This window comes from Gobius niger (genome assembly GCF_951799975.1).
Source record: "Gobius niger genome assembly, chromosome: 8".
Classification (NCBI taxonomy): domain Eukaryota; kingdom Metazoa; phylum Chordata; class Actinopteri; order Gobiiformes; family Gobiidae; genus Gobius; species Gobius niger.
Window position 1 is genome coordinate 24,104,712 of NC_136859.1, and position 18,434 is coordinate 24,123,145.

The window sequence follows — 18,434 nt, forward strand, 5'->3', positions numbered from 1 at the left end:
AGTTTTGTTGCTTCCTGAGCCGTAGCCTCCTCCAGTCCTGTTTATGAGGCAGACTTCAAAGTGCCACGCTGACATGTGGCTCTATCTTTGGGCCGCTCTGTGAAATAGGGTCACGGGCGGCGCTTGGCTCTCACAAAAAAAAAACAAAAAAAAAGAACTTCTCCCTTTCATCTGAGAACCTAGTGGGTGAGGGGGAACTAAAGGGGGCCGTGCCAAGCAGCCAGGGGTGCCAGTGTGGGTGTGTGTGCGTGGGCGGACATGTTGTTTTGTTCTCTTTTCCTTCACTGGTCACTCGAGCTGGCAGGTAGCCTCATAGATACGTTACATCATCCACTTTTTTTTATTTTTTTTATTTTTTTTTTATTATTATGCACCAAACTTTTTCCTTCTTTGTGTTTCTGTCTAGCTGCGGTGCCAGTGCGGAGAAGACATCGCTGTGTCGTGCTGCGCCAGGGGCCACCTCAACTTTAACTGGACTAAAAGACATAAAAAAGAAAAAAGACAAGAAGAAGAAGTAAACAGGAAGTGGAGAAAAACTTTAAAAGCCTATAAACAGAAAGTTGTCAGACTTTGGAGGGCGGATAACAAGACGACCTGTGCTGCGGCGAGTTTAAGCGCGGGGGGGGGGTTGTGACTTCTTTAACTACCAAACACCGGGAGAACTTCTAACAAGCTGCTAATACTTCTTCTTGCCTTCCTTTGTTCCTGCCGGTGTTTCATATCAACCAATCGCGTGGGGAGCTCTACCATTGGACTGAACTGCAGCGAGGTCAGGAGTCAAACTCGTGGACGCGCGGATTAATACGTCTTTTTCCTTTTTTTTCCCTCTCCTGCTTTGTTTTTTACCCCGCCACTTTATATAATTAGTTGCGAGGCAGGAGTGGTGGACTTTCTGCGGAGCTGCAAGGTCGAGTCAAAAGTCAAAACCCGTGGACTACCGCGTCTCCATATCCAATCGACAGGCTGTTTGTACTCCTCTATTGCCTTCCCAGGTCGAACAATCAGAATTCCGGAGACACTCCATCTTCGCAAGCGCTCGTTGCCTTTGCTCCGTCCCTCAGTTCCTGAGTATTGCACTATTGAATTAACTGAACCGCGTCAAGGTCAAGCCAAAAGTCACACCGGTGGACTTCTTTTTCTTCACACCCGACCATTTCCTTCCCAGTGTTTCTTCATCATTCGTGACTTAGACCGTTGAACAAAGCAGATTTCAAATGAATCACCTTTTCTACTCCATGATAGTTTTAGTAAAAGAATTGTACAGCATAAGATCAAGCCAGAAGCAATACAACCACCGCTTCAAATTCACTTCATAAATCGTCATCTTTAGAAGCTGCTCGTCAACACTTTCTCTTGATTTTGTGTCTTTAAACTGCAGCTCAATCGATCCGTCAGTCTCTTCAGTCGTCCAAGCGAGTCTTCCACCCTGTTCTCCCCATCTCATTGAGACTGTTGATGCGTAGCGATGGCAGTGGGACAGAAGGATGCCGTCCTGTCCACTCAACCCCCCTCCCTGCCCCCTCACGCCCCGTTTGCCACTCGGACCAGCTGAACTCCCAGCGTCCCTTGCAGCATCGGCAGCAGCAGCAGCAGCAGCAGAGAAGTCGGAGCAGCACAGGGCAGTATGCAGGAGACTGACATACCGGCCACAAATGCCTTCACAGGTAAAACAGTGTTATTTTACCATTTTCTCAGGTTAGAAAACTGGATTTACGTTTTTTAAAGATGTATTTATTTTCACTGATCAAAGCGCTCATTGACATGGCTTGTTTTCACTACTTCCAAAGGACATTATAAAATGTCTACACGTCTTATTCAAAAATAACTCAATGAAGGTCCTATGGCTTAAAGCTTTCATCTGCAGGACCTTTTCAACTATAAATTTAGGTTAACCCTTGTTATGTTTTACTTCTCCAAGGGAATAATCTATATTTTGGAGACTTTTGTTGCTACTTTCCCATCAGCCAATAAAATCATTTTAAAGCTGTGCTAAGCAAAAGCATTTTTACTGTTGTGTCAATCATTTTGTTTACACGTCTGCTTATTACCCTTATTAAACTCTACTACAGGTCACAGTTGGGTCATTTACTGCCAGTCCCACAATGCACTGAGCCATGTTTACTAGATGTTAGATGAGCGTTTAGGTGGCGCAACAGTAAAATCTCAATGTCCCGCTTGATTTAATGTGATAAACCAAATGGCTGTAGTAAAGCGACAAAGGAGGGGCAGACTTCAGAGTGACAAGGCAAGTGGGTAATGCTAATGGTGCAGGTATTGAGAAGCTACAATAACAAACTAAACAGCTGATGACATGAGTGAATTCTATTTTAATGGCAAATTTTGACCTTTCAGTAAGTTGTCCAAGAAATGACAACATATAATAGTATATATTACTACTATTCTATTATATACTATAATAATAGTATTATAGAGAGCTTTTTCTGAAGCTCAGCAACAGTTTTGGTTCAGAGGAGGCCGGTATCTTGCGCGTGCATTCCTGCTGTGCCACTGCTGTGGCCAGTGGCGAGAGAACATCAATTTGAAAATAATGTACTGCACAAGAGTGCAAAAGCCAAGGCTTCCCGTTTGCAGCGTCATGTACTTCATTCAGCATTTAGGCGACATCCTTTTCAAGCTCTCATAGGACAAGCTGCAAACTGTATTTATCCCACTGTGAGTTAAACACTGTGTCCTGAGAGAAAGAGCTCTGGTACAACAATCAACCTTCACTATGGGTGCCTGTCCAGCATATGACCAGCCCACTTACTGCGTAAGGTCTTGAGCTGAAGATTTCACAGAGCGCCCTGTCAGCACAAAGTCTAGTCAACAGCCTGTGATTAGAAAGAAATGAGTACCAGCGACTGATAGTATAGTCTGAACCACACTAAGGCCACCTTTTGGAAGATGTCTCAGTTAAAGTGGAGTTGGTCAACATTCTGACTTCTGACAGTGCGGTTCACTTGTGGTGTGAATATGAAATGACCTACATATTCACCCTAACATATACTGTATGGTTTTAACAAGCGGCAGTCGCACTGATACAACCAAAATAAATGCATGTCTCGCGATCAAACACAGGATTAACAAGGCAGAAGCAGAGCACTCACAGAAATATTATATTTGTGTTGGTTTTAAACTAGCAGAGAAGGAGAATAATTGGCTGTATTATCATTCATGATTAGATTAATTAAGCACTTCGAGTTGGTCCTGGCAGTATATACAAACATTAATTGTAAATATCATGAACTATCAAGAGAAATCTTTTAAAACAGCTTTGATTTATTAATTGTTTATATTGGTATTGTATTCAATATGCACAATAAAACACATTAGTGGTAGCGTACACACTTGCTAGAAACCTGTTATCAAAACAATAGTGACCACAACGGCAATCTCAACAATATATTAACCGTCTGAAATGAATTCCAGATCATTTGAACATTTTACATTGAACTTAACTCTATTATATTTGTTTGACTTCTTGTGTCAGGATTACACTCATTGTATCTCACACAGAGACTTAGAGGGTCTCCTACATGAAGTATTTGTTCATTACTGACTTGTCCTGAGACATTTGAGAGGCTATCAATGCCAGCTTAGAGGTGAAAAGTTCATTCTCTTTCACCAGAAATGTAGTCGTCAGTGAAAGTAACACCGCTCGTAATGCATTAGCCTCTGTGGACCCCAGATTAACGGCCTCATAATCGCTTACTAATTATGATGGTTGTAATTGAAGTTGTATAGTTCTTTCTTTGGGGGATTTGCTGCCTTTCTTTGTGTGGTTGAACAATGAGCAAAGCTGTGAGGGGCAGTAGTGCCTTCGTTAGACCTTGAGATGTAATCTGGTTTAGAGCACACATCTTTGGGATGTGTGTGTGTGTGTGAGGGGGTGTGACACTGCTGCTATAGGTGCGACCAATCAAAGGCCATTCACTGAAGTAATTAAACCAAACCAGACGACAGTATCACAACGGCTCCGGCCAATAAAGACTCCGCTCTGTGTTATCTGTAATACGGGTTTTATTTCTGAGCACAATGGTTTTCAGTTAGTGAAGGTTATTAATGAAAAACAAGTTTTATGCTGCAAATTACATGGATTGGGAAAAAATCATTAAGACAGGAGTTTACAGAGGGCAAAACCTTCGAATGCACATAAGAGACACATAAAAACACACACATATTAAAACAATACATATGGATTCTTTCGGAAGCGTCCTGGCCTCACCTGCGTATGTGTTACTTTTCGCTGGTGTCACATTATTTCTCGATAATTTCTTGTTCGTACAATATACGGATCATGTTATTTCATGATATGAATACCAATTTATCATGCAATAACGTGATAGTTATCATGTTATTTAATAATAAAAAATATCGGGTTATTTCATGTTACGACATGTGATTAGTTGGGTCGGGACACCAGTGTGTTGCAGAGCGGGCGGGATAAAAACAGACAAATTCTCTTTTTGTGACCAAGTATAAAACCAAATATCTATTCCAAAACTTGTGGTTAACTCGCTATTTGTTTGTTATTGGGCCAGAAGATGGCACCGCATCACGGCATGGCATGTTCTGGCCCGCACCAGGTGTGATCATTGTGGGGAAAACACCGCGTGTCCACTTCAGGTCCAGTAATGGTTGAGCTGCCTGATTACTGACTCTCCAGTTATTGCATATGGCTTGTTATAAGAACTGTCGGGTCGCCGGTCAGCTGTGCCACAAGAAAGCCAGATCTGGCTCAGACATGATGCTACCTGGGTTGGTAATGGTATCATTAAATAACACGATGTTGTTTTATCATGAAATAATGTGATCCGTATACTGTATGAACATAAAATTATCTTGGATTAACGTGATACAAGCAAAAATATAACGCATACGTGAGACCAGGATGCTTCCATAGATAATGATTAAATTACTGAATTACTTTATTCAAATCTTAATTTTTTAATGTGAAGTTGTCTTAGAGCGCAGTAAGGAACATTGACAGTAATTTTGATCTAAAAATGTACGTACTGAACAACTTTAAGATGCTTCCAGGTGAGTGATGACCTCAATCTAGATTTACTTTGGACCATCATTAATATTTTACTACTGTTTTGGAATCTTTCTCAAATCTTCATCTTCAGTCTCACTTGTGTTTGGTGGTAAACAACATAGAAGAGTCTTGATGCAAGAAAAGTAGAGTGTTGTCAATATTCAAGGACAGAACAAATACAACCAAGCCTTCATAAAAGCTGTCAAAAAAAATCAAAACTGAAGAGCGCAGCAAACAAGCAAAAACACATTTTAAAAATCCTACTGTTTAGATGAAACTTTAGTTTTCGTGACAGCTTCTCTCAGCTCAGTGAACACATCGCCTTTATATTGTTCAAGTCAGGGCAGAGAAAAGTACATTTGGTAAATTTAAACTCACAAAACGCCATTGTCCATGGACTTCACAGATGCTGTCACATTTTTGCCGTCTCTCACCAAACCATTTTATGTTCAAGAGCTGCATTGTGTCCTCTTGTCAAAGCACAGCATTGATACGGTGCGCAGGCTGTCCATGCTTTACAAAGTCTGCGCTCAGAACTATTCCATAGCGGTTTTATAGTTGGACTCACCATTAGTTTGCCAGAAAAATGAAAGTCATTTCACATCTAGACATGGGAACAGATAAGACACTGTGATTAACCCCGACAAAAAGAACTGACCAACAAAAAGCACAAAGTAAGACGTGTTACAAAGAACATTCTTACGGTCTCTGTATTAGACTGTTAAACGGGCACTAAACATGAGCACAAAAAATGTCTAAGTTTTGCATTGATGCATCATTTTTTTGGGATCCTTTACCAACTCGCATTCAAAGCTTCATTTAAAAGTGTGTGGTTTATTTTGTTTGGGGTGTTGTTCATTGGAGTAATGCCAAAGTTCCAATAATAAAAAGACGCACAATGGGAGCATAGTAACAATTCTGTACCAAATTTACCAACTTTTAGTAAAGAACTGACTGGCTGAAATCTAAGATGTAAGAGGAACTATCAACTCAAAAATACCTTTTGCTATACTGTGCCGAGAAAAAGTAAGTACATCGTCAAGAATTTCTCACATTTCTGCCTAAATTGGTCTCTAAATTTGGTCTGATCTTCATCAAAATCACAGGAATGACTAAACAGTGTCTGCCTGAACTAATACCACCCAAACATTTACATTGTATCATGTTTTTGTTTAACAATAACATGTAAACATTCACAGGAGAGCGTGGAATAAGTAAGTACACCGCCTGAATCTCACTGAACTGCAGCAGTTTTGTAAAGAGGAATGGTCCAAGATTCATGATGTGTTGTGAACGTCTAATCTGCAACTACAGAAAAGCAGTTATTGCTGCAAAAGGATCTGCCAGCTGTTTAATACAAGGGTTCACTTACTTATTCCATGCATGTTGTGAATGTTTACTTGTTGTGTCCAATAAAAATATGATACAATGTAAATGTTTGGGTGGTATGAGAAATTCCAGATGGTGTACTTACTTTTTCTCGACACTGTATGACTAGATACTAAGTTCTAACAATGATTCTATATGGGCTTCATTAAACTCAGGATGGTATGGACATTGCATGGTTTTCTCTTTGATTAAAGTGAAGTAAATGGAACAAGTGGTGCTGATTCTAATTATCGTGCAGTGTCCGGTTGAACTTATTGTTCGGTTGGAAAGTGGCTGTCAATTTTGTGAAGTGAATTCTCCAAGTCAACCTGAGAGACCACCACAGAGGGCACTAATAGAAATAGCAGGATTTTAAAAGCACAATCCTCAATACAGAACCATAGCGGCACAGCTTCCGTCTGCGCATTACGTAGTCTATACACACTGCGATTCTTTGGTCTCAAAGTCCTCGGTGTTAAATCAGTGCTGTATTCATCACATTGGCTTAGCGGTCTCCCAAACCCAGCCGTGAAGGTGACTGAAAACCTATTTTAAAAGCTTTCTCCCATGTTACCTTCCTTGCAATCACATGGCCATTTTCCTCACATTTTTTCCCTGCTCTTTGATTGCCCCCCCGCAGTGATATTTCCTTTGAGACCGTTAAGCAAAACACTCAAATGAGCTGATGGTTTGTCAAAGCCAGGGACAAAGATCTTGCAGACAGACATCTCACTCGAACGATGGACTGGTGAGTGACAAGCAGCTGACAGGTTGACTTATAACTGGACCATGCCGCGTTGTCCCTGTGAGTTAATTAGAGTGAACTCAGAGGCTATGGGGCGGCCATGCGGAGTCTGTGAAGGCTACAGTTAAGAACATGATTTATGTACTGACTGACACTTACTCACACATGTAATATAATAATGCTCAGAAGGTCTGAGACAGGTTTGGCATACTTACGGGGCTTACTGTCTTTCAGAAACTGTGGCAATAATACTCACTATTCAGCACCTGTCTTCATAAGTGACCCCCTAATATGTAATTAACTCAGTGTGAGCCAAAACTACATTGGACTATCCGTTGCTAAGGCCCATCTCGTACCCTTACAGTACTTTGAATCATTTACATATTCATCAAGATCTTCCTCAGGTCTTGTATTTGCATGTCCAGTTTTAAAAATTGCATGTGGTATAATTGAGTACAACATGTTCCAGGACTCTAACCACAGCCACCTGTTGCTATAATGTCCATAATAAGCTGCTCATAAGGGAAGTCCATTGCTTTCTTCCCAAGCCAAACACAGGATCAGTGCATAAATCCTTATTGAACATTAATTAAGTCTCACAGTGTGTACTTTACCTAAGTGTCTGCGTCCTGCTGTTATTATAAACACAGTCTAGATACAGAGAAATCACCTGAGCTCCAGAGAAGTGCTTCTTCTCATACGCATTACATAATTCATCAGGTGTGTGTGGAGCCGGGGGAATGAAGTCATCGAGCGTGAGTAAACAAATGTAGATGTTGCTCACACCAGTGGTCGATGACTCCAAGGTTAGTATAAAAGTTTGTTTTCATCACTTAAGACACACATGAACTCTGTCTCCGACTGCTGCAATTTTGAAAACAAAGGTGATTTCCATTGTGAGTTTGTTAACTGTGTGGACAGTGAGTTCAGGTGCACCAACGAACCAAGGACACGTTTTTCCAAACAGCCTTGTTTGGGTCTGAAAACATAGTTTATTTAAAAAACCCATAGCACCATCAGAAAACATACTTTTTTTAAGATAAAAAAAAGTTATAACTTTTATCATAATAATAATAATTTATTTATTATTCTATTCATAATTTATCCGTGTTTAGCGATGCACCCAGACCTAACTACTGGCATGCACATTTTCCTTAATATTGTAATTTATTGAGATGCATCTACATCCTTCTGTCTTCTCTTGGTCCTTGATGCTTTTGACTTTAATGGAAGACTTCTTTAGGCCTCACGTCCCCCATGTTCATAAGTTTTAATTTAACTTTTTAATAATTCACTCAGAACTTCTTTCTCCTCCATAACCTTGTGACATTCCACCGGCTTCATTGTGTCAGAGGCTTTTGTCTTAATTCTCTTCTCCTTTGTATCACCTCTATTATTCAGCATTAGAGAAAGAGGAGAACTCATACATGTTATTATCACTTGTCTGGTAAGGACTGTTGAAGTTGAATGTCTTGATTCTCATTTGGGTCATAATCGTCATATTGTTGTTGCATCATTTGGCATCACTTTTTAATGGACACACTAAGATCAAGGATGCAGCAGGGCTTGGTGAATGCAAAGTGGACCGAACGAGTCTCCGTTTCTCCCCCGCCCAGAAACATGCCAATGTTTATCAGTGAAACTAATAAGTGTAAGAAAGAGGAGGGACCCTTCAATGAGCTCTGGCTTGTGTATCTGACCAGGTTTACATCTGAAAATGAGAGCGAGAAGAAGCTTCTGACCATATACAGTTGAACCTTACATGATTGTAAATACTACACAAGACAGTATATTTTAGGTGCTTTTTAGTAATGGCCTTTTTAGACGTGTCCATTAGATCAGACTGATTCAGATGTCATCATTATTAGGAGTAAGCGGACATTTGCAAGTTGCTCATTTATCCCTCAGACTTATTTTATCTTACTTTTTGTGGATCTATGTGAGATCTGATTTAAATAATCTTTAAACTGGATGGGGAGAAGCGGAACGATATGGAGAAAGAACGAGAGATAGATGGATATTTTGTGAGTGCGACAGGGAAGGAACAGTCTGTTTTCATTAAAAATCTGAGATCTGAACATGATTTTGTCATTACGTTGCAAATCATTCGGCAATGGCAAGGTGGCGTGCATCGAAAGTACTACTGGGGATGGAGTGAAATGATGAATGCACCGTACGTGTTCCCAGAGCTTTAATATCATAGCAACCACCCGCCCCAATGCAAGAAACTTCAATTACTGCTGTAGTTATTCATGATGAGCTCATTCTAATTTAAACCGGTCCTTCATTATATAGTAACCGGCACATCTTCGTATGGCACAAACAGAATTGCAGCGTCACTCCTGTGCTGCAGCCTTGGCCCTGTTTCTCATCTGTGTCCAGCCGTCTGACACATATTCTCACTCCCTCCTCCTCCCGCCGGCGCGCACCTTTTTCTGTCTGTCTCCATTAATCTCACTCTGTCTGTCACCCCCCCCCCACACCCCCACACACCCTCCCCCCTCTTCACCCCTCCTTCACACGCACATACACACATGCATAGCACACCGCTCCACCTTCCTGCTGATGCCTGTGTGGTCGCCGCCGCCGCCGCCGCACTGTCGGTCCGTATTGAGCCGCACTAATGTAGCCCTCTGTCCCATCCTTTAAAGTGACTGACAGGGCGGTGTTATTAGCCCGCGACCCCTCTGCACAGATGTGGGCCGAGTAGTCAAAAGAATTGTTCTCAAGTAGGTAAAGTATTTCTCAAGTAGAAGAAAGAAGAAGTGGTTAGCAGTTTGATGAGGAAGTGGCTGACAGTGTTCAGGGGACGGACTTTTGTTGATTCCTTTGGCAACACACCTTGAATGCGGCGTCCGAGTGAGTAGCTGGTGGTGGTGGTGGTTGGATGGAGCAGATTGGTAGCCACGCTTTTGTCAGTGTATCCCAGGGCAGCTGTGAATACACTGATGGCTTACCACCACCACCACCAAGTATGGAGGGAATAAATGAAGAAAGACAGCAGCTCAAGTTTGTAAAGCAAACTGCAAACGTTATTTTTATGACATGTTCTTACTTTGTCCCCAGGTGCATGTCAAGCTAAAACATCCACAATGGGGCAAGGTTCTTCTGATAATGGGCTACGTTCGCTCACTGCTACTGTTGGCCCTGCGGCATTGAATACAGACAATTACAGACAACTTTTTTTCACAGGGACAATTAAATCTATACGTATTCTTTGCAACCGACTATCGTCTAGCCCACATAAAGCTAAAAGACTCAGTCAGCACATACTTTTAAATGTCTACCTGCGTGCAGTAGCAAAATCACAGTAGATTTACCTAGATTTACCTCAATCAGATGAAAAGGACCATTGATCCTGTAAACATTGATGCACAAGGCGCACATTCAACTAAATTGCCACCATTTAGCAGAAAGTTGGATTTGGCCATGGCTCGTCTTGAATGTAGTTGCAAATGGAGATGGATGTTCTTGGCGGTAAAGTTCTCCACAAAGATCATGAAAAGATAATCATCTGACCTTGTCTAGTTCGGTTTTAGCAGTTCTCTGTACTTCTTAAGATTGCACAAAACTTGCACCACCAAATGGATAAATGCTATAGATATTGTGATCTTTGACGCCCCCCCCCCCACATATTAACCAGCACATTCTTTCCATCCAACTCTCCAATACCATGTAAATTGGCCATGGCTGAAGTGTAATGCTTTATCAGGTTTGTCAGCTTTAAAACGTGAGAGCTTGTAGACTGCCAGTCACGGCAGTCTACACAACACAACTCGGATTGATTGCGCCCATACAAAGGGCCTATCTCACCAGCCTGGAGACTAAGAGACTAGGTGGAGACTCGAGTTGCCGCTGGTTACGGAGATGTGTCCTGAAGATAAAGCGAGTCTCCAGATAGTCTTGGTGAAAACGAACAGGTTTGATTTCAGCAGAGTCTCTTCATAGTCTCTGAGAGGTCTACGCGGTCTCAAGCAATTGTGTTAAAGTTGTGAACACTGTTTGTTGTCCTCAGCCTGTGAGACGTTTCTGTGGCATCCCTGCAATGTCTCCGAGACCTCTTGTATTCCAAGGAGATCTCAAAGAGACATAACGGTGACGTCGCAGAGAAGTCACGGAGACATCGCAACAATCCCTCGTCAAACCATTCACAACTAATCAGCGCCCCAGTTATATATTTATTTAATTAGCGTATTCTATATCACGTAGCTTGGCTATTACTAGACATTGTAAGCAAAGAAGTGGATATAGCCTATTGCTAACCACCCAAACAATAAACTATCCCAAAATAAGCAACACAACTGAATCTTAACATGCCCAAATGCAGTGAATCTCCCACTAAATTAAGTGGTTTCAATAACACATGCTGTAAATGCTTAAGGCAGAAGTCTCTCTGTACGAGTCACTGATGCAGTTTATTTCATCAATACTCCATTCATCAGCTGTATCTTTTCACACAAAATCCATTATCAGTCCTTTGTCCATGAGGTAAAGTTCACAAGCTGCGCTTCACTCAGATGGCGTGGTGTATCCATATAGGCCTATTGCATGACTGCATGTCAGCAACTCGTTCTTCGCACATAGTGATACAGGGCAGTCTGGTGTCCCAGTCTCAGAGCAGTGTGTTGTGTTCTCCATGCGTGGTACTGATCCTTAGTTTCGAAGTCCAGGCTGAAAACATCAATCTCATTCATAGCAACCGTTGTTAGAACTTCGGCAGCAAGACATCTTTTGAAGAGTCCAAATGTCTCTGAGACGTTTCTCAGTTGCGGAGATGTGACGCCACCAGTACGTCTCTTTAAGATCTCCGACTGGCCTCAGAGACATTGGGGACGTCACAGGTCGCCTTAAAGAAACACAGCATCTTATCAACATCAATGCATGAAAGCAATGTAATACACATAGGTTTGAAGACCATTTTTTACTAAAAAATTAAATTCCATGTTATCTTGAGATTAACAGAAATTGGTGACTTGACAATTGTTTATTTTGTCTGTAACACAGGCCTTGGTTCAGCCGTCATGTCCTCATTTGGAAGACTCTCTGAAAGGAAGTTTGATTAGAAGACTTGCAATAAACAACTCATAAAAAGCATTTTCAGAACTACAGTAAACTGTAACGTATTAGCCCATCAGACTGAGTGGTATCTTCAGATGGAGACTTAAACGTCCATGTTTATGTTCACCTTTGGTCCACATCTCACTCTTTACTGTCTATTTAAGTCTTGGTTTTGCCTGTCAGTCTAGTGGAAAGTTCAACTTGTCCAGACAAAAATAATAAAACATCCAACAACAGACACGTAAGAATGAATTAAACAGAAAGATCAAAGTGAATTAAACATTTACACTACAAAAAGTAATAAGGCTAAGGGAATAAAGTAGCTGTAAAAGCCTCAATAAATGATAATAGAACCTTAGAAGTGAAATGACCCAAATGATGAGGACATTTATGATTAAAAAACACACAACAAAAACGGTGTATCTTTTACGCGGTAGAACAATTTGCCATTTCGCAAACATTTCAAATATCCACCTGTCTCCTAATACTGCATGTCCTCTGGATTCAAATCTTTTTTTCCAGTCAGTGCAGGCTTCAAAGACTCTTAATCACAGTCATTAAGTCCCTTTTATTTTCTATTTCCATTCAAACAATACAGTGGATATTATGTTTGAGCTGTCTTGTGCGTCATGGAGAGGTACGTAACGCCCATATAAACACAAACTTAACCTGTTCCTAATACCATTCATTATTATTTTTACATTCAAAACATCAGAGACACTCCGCTCAAGATGCTCCTCTCCACAACAAAAACTAAACACTATACGCTGCCCGTGATCTTGTTTGTTCACTGACATGGGCTAGCGGTCATGTATGCCCGAAGCATTGCTATATTATTATGTCATAATTGCAGCATGTAGGACAGGATAATGACTGGATTTACGACACAATAATTGCAAGAGTGCGTGTTTGACTGAGAATATGCATGTTCATATTGGCTCATTATAATTACATGGTTTTAGGCCTGAACCATGGCAGGGATTCAGACAGACAGTGACTCATCCATCTCTACCTAATTTCATCCGGTTGTTGTGTTGTCGTATAATGTTTATTTTGCACGGTTCAGGTTTATGGAGATAATTTGTGTGTGTTGGGAGCTTCTCCGTGCACCGCTGCCTGCTGTCTCCCCGGGTTAGTCTCCTTTGTTGACTTCCTGTGTAGTTTATTTGCCAGTCAGTCAGGCATCCACCACGGCCCTGTTTACATTGACCTGAATAGACTCATGTCTAAATGTCGCCTGTTTGCATCCACACAATCGCTATAAGTGCGGAGAATAATGTACAGGATGACATACGGTTGACCTGTCATCTTCCCAACCTGAGGGCAAGACCTCCCAGAACGATCGCCCGAGATTACAGGGGCTCCGCAGCAAACAAAAAAACAATGAATTTCTGTTTCTTTGTTCATAATAAATGCCCGTTACAAATAATTTTTTATCACAATGCATTTTTTGTGTGTGTGTGTCTGTGGCACAGGGGGGAAAATAATTGTGCAACACTGGTGTATCATCCAAACAATGGGGCACAGAAAGGGCCCATTATTAATTTTACTTTAATTCTATCCATGATTGATTTGCTACTGCAACGTGTAAGCACGCAGGAAAAGGTATGCTTCAGTTTGCACTTGTGTAGAAGTGCTTTCGCGGGGTTCTTTGTTCCCTTTGCACAATCCTGGATATTTGGCCATTAATCTAAACCATTTCTCTTCATATCTTCCATTATCACTAAGGGCACTTCTTCACCCCTTCTGAATAATCGCTATGGTCCCAAAATGTCATTGTCTGTCTACCCATATTTCACAGACATGTTTAATAACGACATTACTTCTGGCTGTGGTGCTGGAAGCAGATCTATTTCCTTTTTTTTTGTGGCAATTTCCAGTGGATTCATTTGGTGCCTGTTAAACAAATGTAGGCTCTGGGGCTGCTGGCTGGTCCCATACACAAACCTAGACGCGATCATAAGTCACTCAGATGGGATATGACGAGATAACAATGTTACCTCCGACATTTTTTACCGTGCCCAAAAGCGCTGCTCTTTCAGATTTATGTGCGTTCGTATTGTCTGAAGTATATAGTTTTTCTTGAGGCGGCGTCTCATCCTTAACGTGTCAGAGGAATGATTGAACAAACTGGATGCTGATGGACAACTGCATCTCAAAGTCATTTACAACTAAACATTCCTGCACAAGATGCTGTCTCCTCTGTAAAGCAAGGACACTCTGTTTTGTCTGTACGATTTGTCATTGGGATTGAGGCAGGTTCCCTGACTGTTCACTATGGACAACTCGCCTATATTTAAAACCCAGTTTGATAAAACAGCTAAGAAATGTAAAACTCAAAACTGGAAGGATGGTAGTACAGTTGTTAGCGCTCGTGCTTCACAGCTAGAAGGTCCGGGTTCGATTCCCACCAGGGTTGGTCCTTTCTGTATGGAGTTTACATGTTCTCCCCCTGTGTGCGTAGGTTTCTGCCGGGTGCTCCGGTTAGTACTAAAAACATATACAATAAGCCAGGATGAATGAGAGGGTGTTTGAGAGTGTGCATAGGGGACGACAGATGGAAATTCGCCCAAGGCTACAATCCGGTGTGGCGTGTTAACATGCATCAGACCCATGTATGTTCATCAACATGCACTGGCCCGACCAAATAAACCAAACCAATAAAACCAAGTACAAATAATAAGGATAATGGTTTATGCTTGTTTTGAATTTTTACAACCCTGAGTTGACAATTTCCTCAAAGCGCGACACTATTCACTCCATACTTCATGGTGGGGAGCTACAATTGTAGCAACAATTGCACAAAATGAACTAAGACTAAAAACCCAAACAAACCAACAACTCAGCTAAACCTATACCTTGGAGAGGAGAGGCTGTTCCAAGGTACCTGTCTTCCATCTAGGTACAAGCCAATCCCTATTTACCTTTCGACATCAGACAAGATCGGTCATTAACAGGGTGGTATATCTCCGTGAATGCCATTTTTTGCTGGGCTCGCCTGTGCTTTCGTTTGAGAAAAAAGGTGTTGTGGTGTGCTACAAACAACGCTGACTACAATTAATTATTATGAAGCTTTTTCAGGACAAATTTTAAACTATTTCTCCCACTGTGAGTTAAACACTGTCCACCTCCCAGATATATTTCACATATCCCGCTCTAGTGCCAGCATTAAAGAATGCAGGGCAAACTCCACGCCGCAGAAATGTGATCAAAACACTAGCACCTGCAGAAAAAGAGCAACACCTATTAGCCCTATAGGTGTCTAAAACATCAGCTTCAACAGTGTTGTAATAGAGCCATGTTTCCACGCCAAGGCAAACGTTATTATTGTTCTTGTTTTACCAATCTGGATTTAGCTGCGGCCAACATCGAGCCAGACAAGTGCCTATCTTTTGTGATTCAGCCTCATGATATGATCAGGAGGTGACGGAGTTTATAATGCTATTTTGGCTGGTGCTGTTACTGCCTGCCAAGATGCTCTGGTAGACTAGCTACACTCTAAATCCAAACCAGTTAGCCTCACTTTGAGAAATAACTGCTTAAGATTCAGAGTTTCTTGGATCTTTTGACGTTCCCATTGTTAATCTTACAAATGATGGTACATCTCATGACAAAATTAGATCTTATTATTTAAAAAGCTAGTGTAGTGAGTTTATGTCCTTAAAAACATTTGTAGATGAAACGCTTTACCTTTATTGAGTAAAATCATAAACTGTGTGGAACCTTTTGAGAAGCACATGATAACTTCTGATCTGGTCAAACTAACTTTTGGTGAGATGCTGTGGTGGGTTTTGCAGTGCAGGTTTGAAGTGTGGGTGTAGTTGTGCGCTCTGCGTGCACGTGCGTCACAGTTTTCATAAGCGCGCTCGTGCGTTTGCGCGTGCACTTATTCACGCATGTGGGCGTCTGCGTGGGCTGTGCGTTACTGCTGACAGTGAGCGGGCAACCTTAGGACATGTTTATGAGCTTTCGCTAACCAGCCCATATTAACCTGTGCACACTGTCTCCACCTCAAGCAGCGCAACATTCAGGCTACCAATTCCATTTACTATTCCTCACATGAGTAATGAACTCTAGTGGAGGATATCAGACCATTTTAATTTAGATTTATAGTTGGCTAGCAAATGGATTCAGAAAGTCCATTTTGAATTTCTGGGAATGTTTAGTGATAGTTTTTTATGTACCTTTATACCATTTACACCTGAACTAGGGAGTCTACAATATGTATATATATTTTACATGGATAGTAATGATAGAAAGTAACCCTCTTTCTTCTGCTTATGATCCATCCTTCAGGAGAAGTGGGTGAGTGCAGTCTAACGTCCAACAATGTGAGCTCTTCACTCTGACCCTTTTCCATTAGATCAGCCTGTAACATATGGGGCAGACAAAATGTTACTTGCTTTCCGAGATAGAGCTTATGCAGATGAAGGTTCTGTTCAAAAGGAAAAAGAAAACAAAAAGTGCATATCCTCTCCAGTAACAGCCCTAAAAGATAAATAAAGATGGCCCAATGCGGCCTCTAATTGTAAACAAAAAAAGCATCCAAACGACATATTACCATTAGAGCTGATATTGGTCTGTCTACACTTTATTGCATGAGTGCGTAGACAGACCAATATGAACCTGTACGCTCCCTTCACCTGCAGCTCCCTCAGACAACCATTTTCATTCCGGTTCTCATCTGAGTAATGAACTGATAAGTCTGTTATGGAGGATAAAGACGGAGAAAATGGAAAAAGGCCTGGGTCAGACTGCGCCGCTATTGCTGTCAGGTGATTTCACTGCGATAAGGCTATCATCCATCTACAGTTGGAAGGAATGTAGATCGGAGTAAGCCTCATTATATGTTAGCTTAAGGCCCCATAAAGTGTAGTGCAAGGACATAAACTTCCACAGCGTAAGTGTAAATTTAACTCAAGCCAGTGATGTTTAGCTATCTGTTATGAAAAAAAAAGCACTTCAGACAAATATTCATATACATTATCGAGATTGAACAGCAAAACTTAACTTTCCGTGTCTTTCCCCGTGCATCAACTGGACAAGCCGTTGAATTTTACTAGAATAATGCTGTGCCAACAACATTTGTAAGGAGAGATTAAAAAAAAAGTAAGTGAATTTCCTTCATTGAAATGGAGGGTGTTTTGCCCTGGCAGACCACACATGATACGTTCATGACAAAGCCATCAGCCCCATCCACCCTCCTCTTCTGGCCCTCGAAATTCAGTTATTATCATACCTAACAAATCATATCATTACATCATATCTACACACGCTGTTTTGCAAATGTGTCATTTGTTGTCAATTTGGCCTCATATGTAAGTAATGTGTTACATTGTTTGTTTTAGACCTTCATTGAAAGGCCTACCTATACAAAATGTGATAAAACAATAGGTTATCATACTATTGTGATGCTATTGGTTGTGTTGGGAGGACACATTGTATTGAGTCAGTCCTGAGTCTTTTTTTTAATTTTTTTAGCTCAAAAAACAGCTATGAGGTTTTGTCTCTTGTGCTTCCATCTCTCATATTGATTTGCAGACATTGTTGAAACAGTGTGACTTTACAGCCGTAAAGTGGTGTGACTGTACCCCCCTGAGGCGTACACACAAGTCCTTTCACCTCTCGTTCACTCAACCACAGAGTTATGCACTGTCTGGACCAAAAGCTGGAAACGCCAATATTAGGCGGACACATGGACTGGACACATTTTTAGCCTTGCTCAGTTAAAGGAGACAGTTATCTTGGGTTCAAGCTCACAGTTGGTATAATAATTGTCATTGCCATATTATCAGTAAATAAATGAGAAAAGTAAGAAGAGTTGGGCCCCAGCTCAGTGGTGATATGGTATAGGTTATGCTATGGCTAAGCTAAGTCCACACTACACTACGCAATCTAAGCAATCTAATGCCATGAAGGGAAACAATAAAGTTAATGGTATAATGCTGATACTAAAGGGTACGGCTTACAGCAGGAGCAAAGGCTTGGTGTGAGCTTCGGCAAGGACACTATAACCACACACCGGCTTGGTGACTGATAGGGGCACATATTCCTGTGATCCATGCACACACCTATAGGCCCTATGGTCTTGAGTGTTTTTCTCTTTTGTCTCTTGTTCTCCCATCTCTCGCATCGATTTGAAACACATTGTTGAAACAGTGTGACTTTGCGGCCGTACAGTAGTGTGACTGTTCCTCCCTGAGGCGTACACACAAGTCCTTTCAC

The 18,434-nt window shown here is 41.3% G+C and overlaps 1 protein-coding gene across 2 annotated transcripts in view; it reads left to right on the forward strand.

Moving 5' to 3' along the window:
* LOC306966614 (low-density lipoprotein receptor class A domain-containing protein 4-like) overlaps window positions 1–18,434 on the forward strand; it is a 262,075-nt gene that overhangs the window by 84,351 nt on the left and 159,290 nt on the right. For both annotated transcript variants that reach the window (XM_079561417.1, XM_079561418.1), the window contains exon 2: window positions 407–1,664. In XM_079561417.1, the coding sequence (XP_079417543.1) occupies window positions 1,625–1,664 (40 nt within the window). In that variant the 5' untranslated portion in view covers window positions 407–1,624. The remainder of the gene's footprint in view (window positions 1–406; window positions 1,665–18,434) is intronic.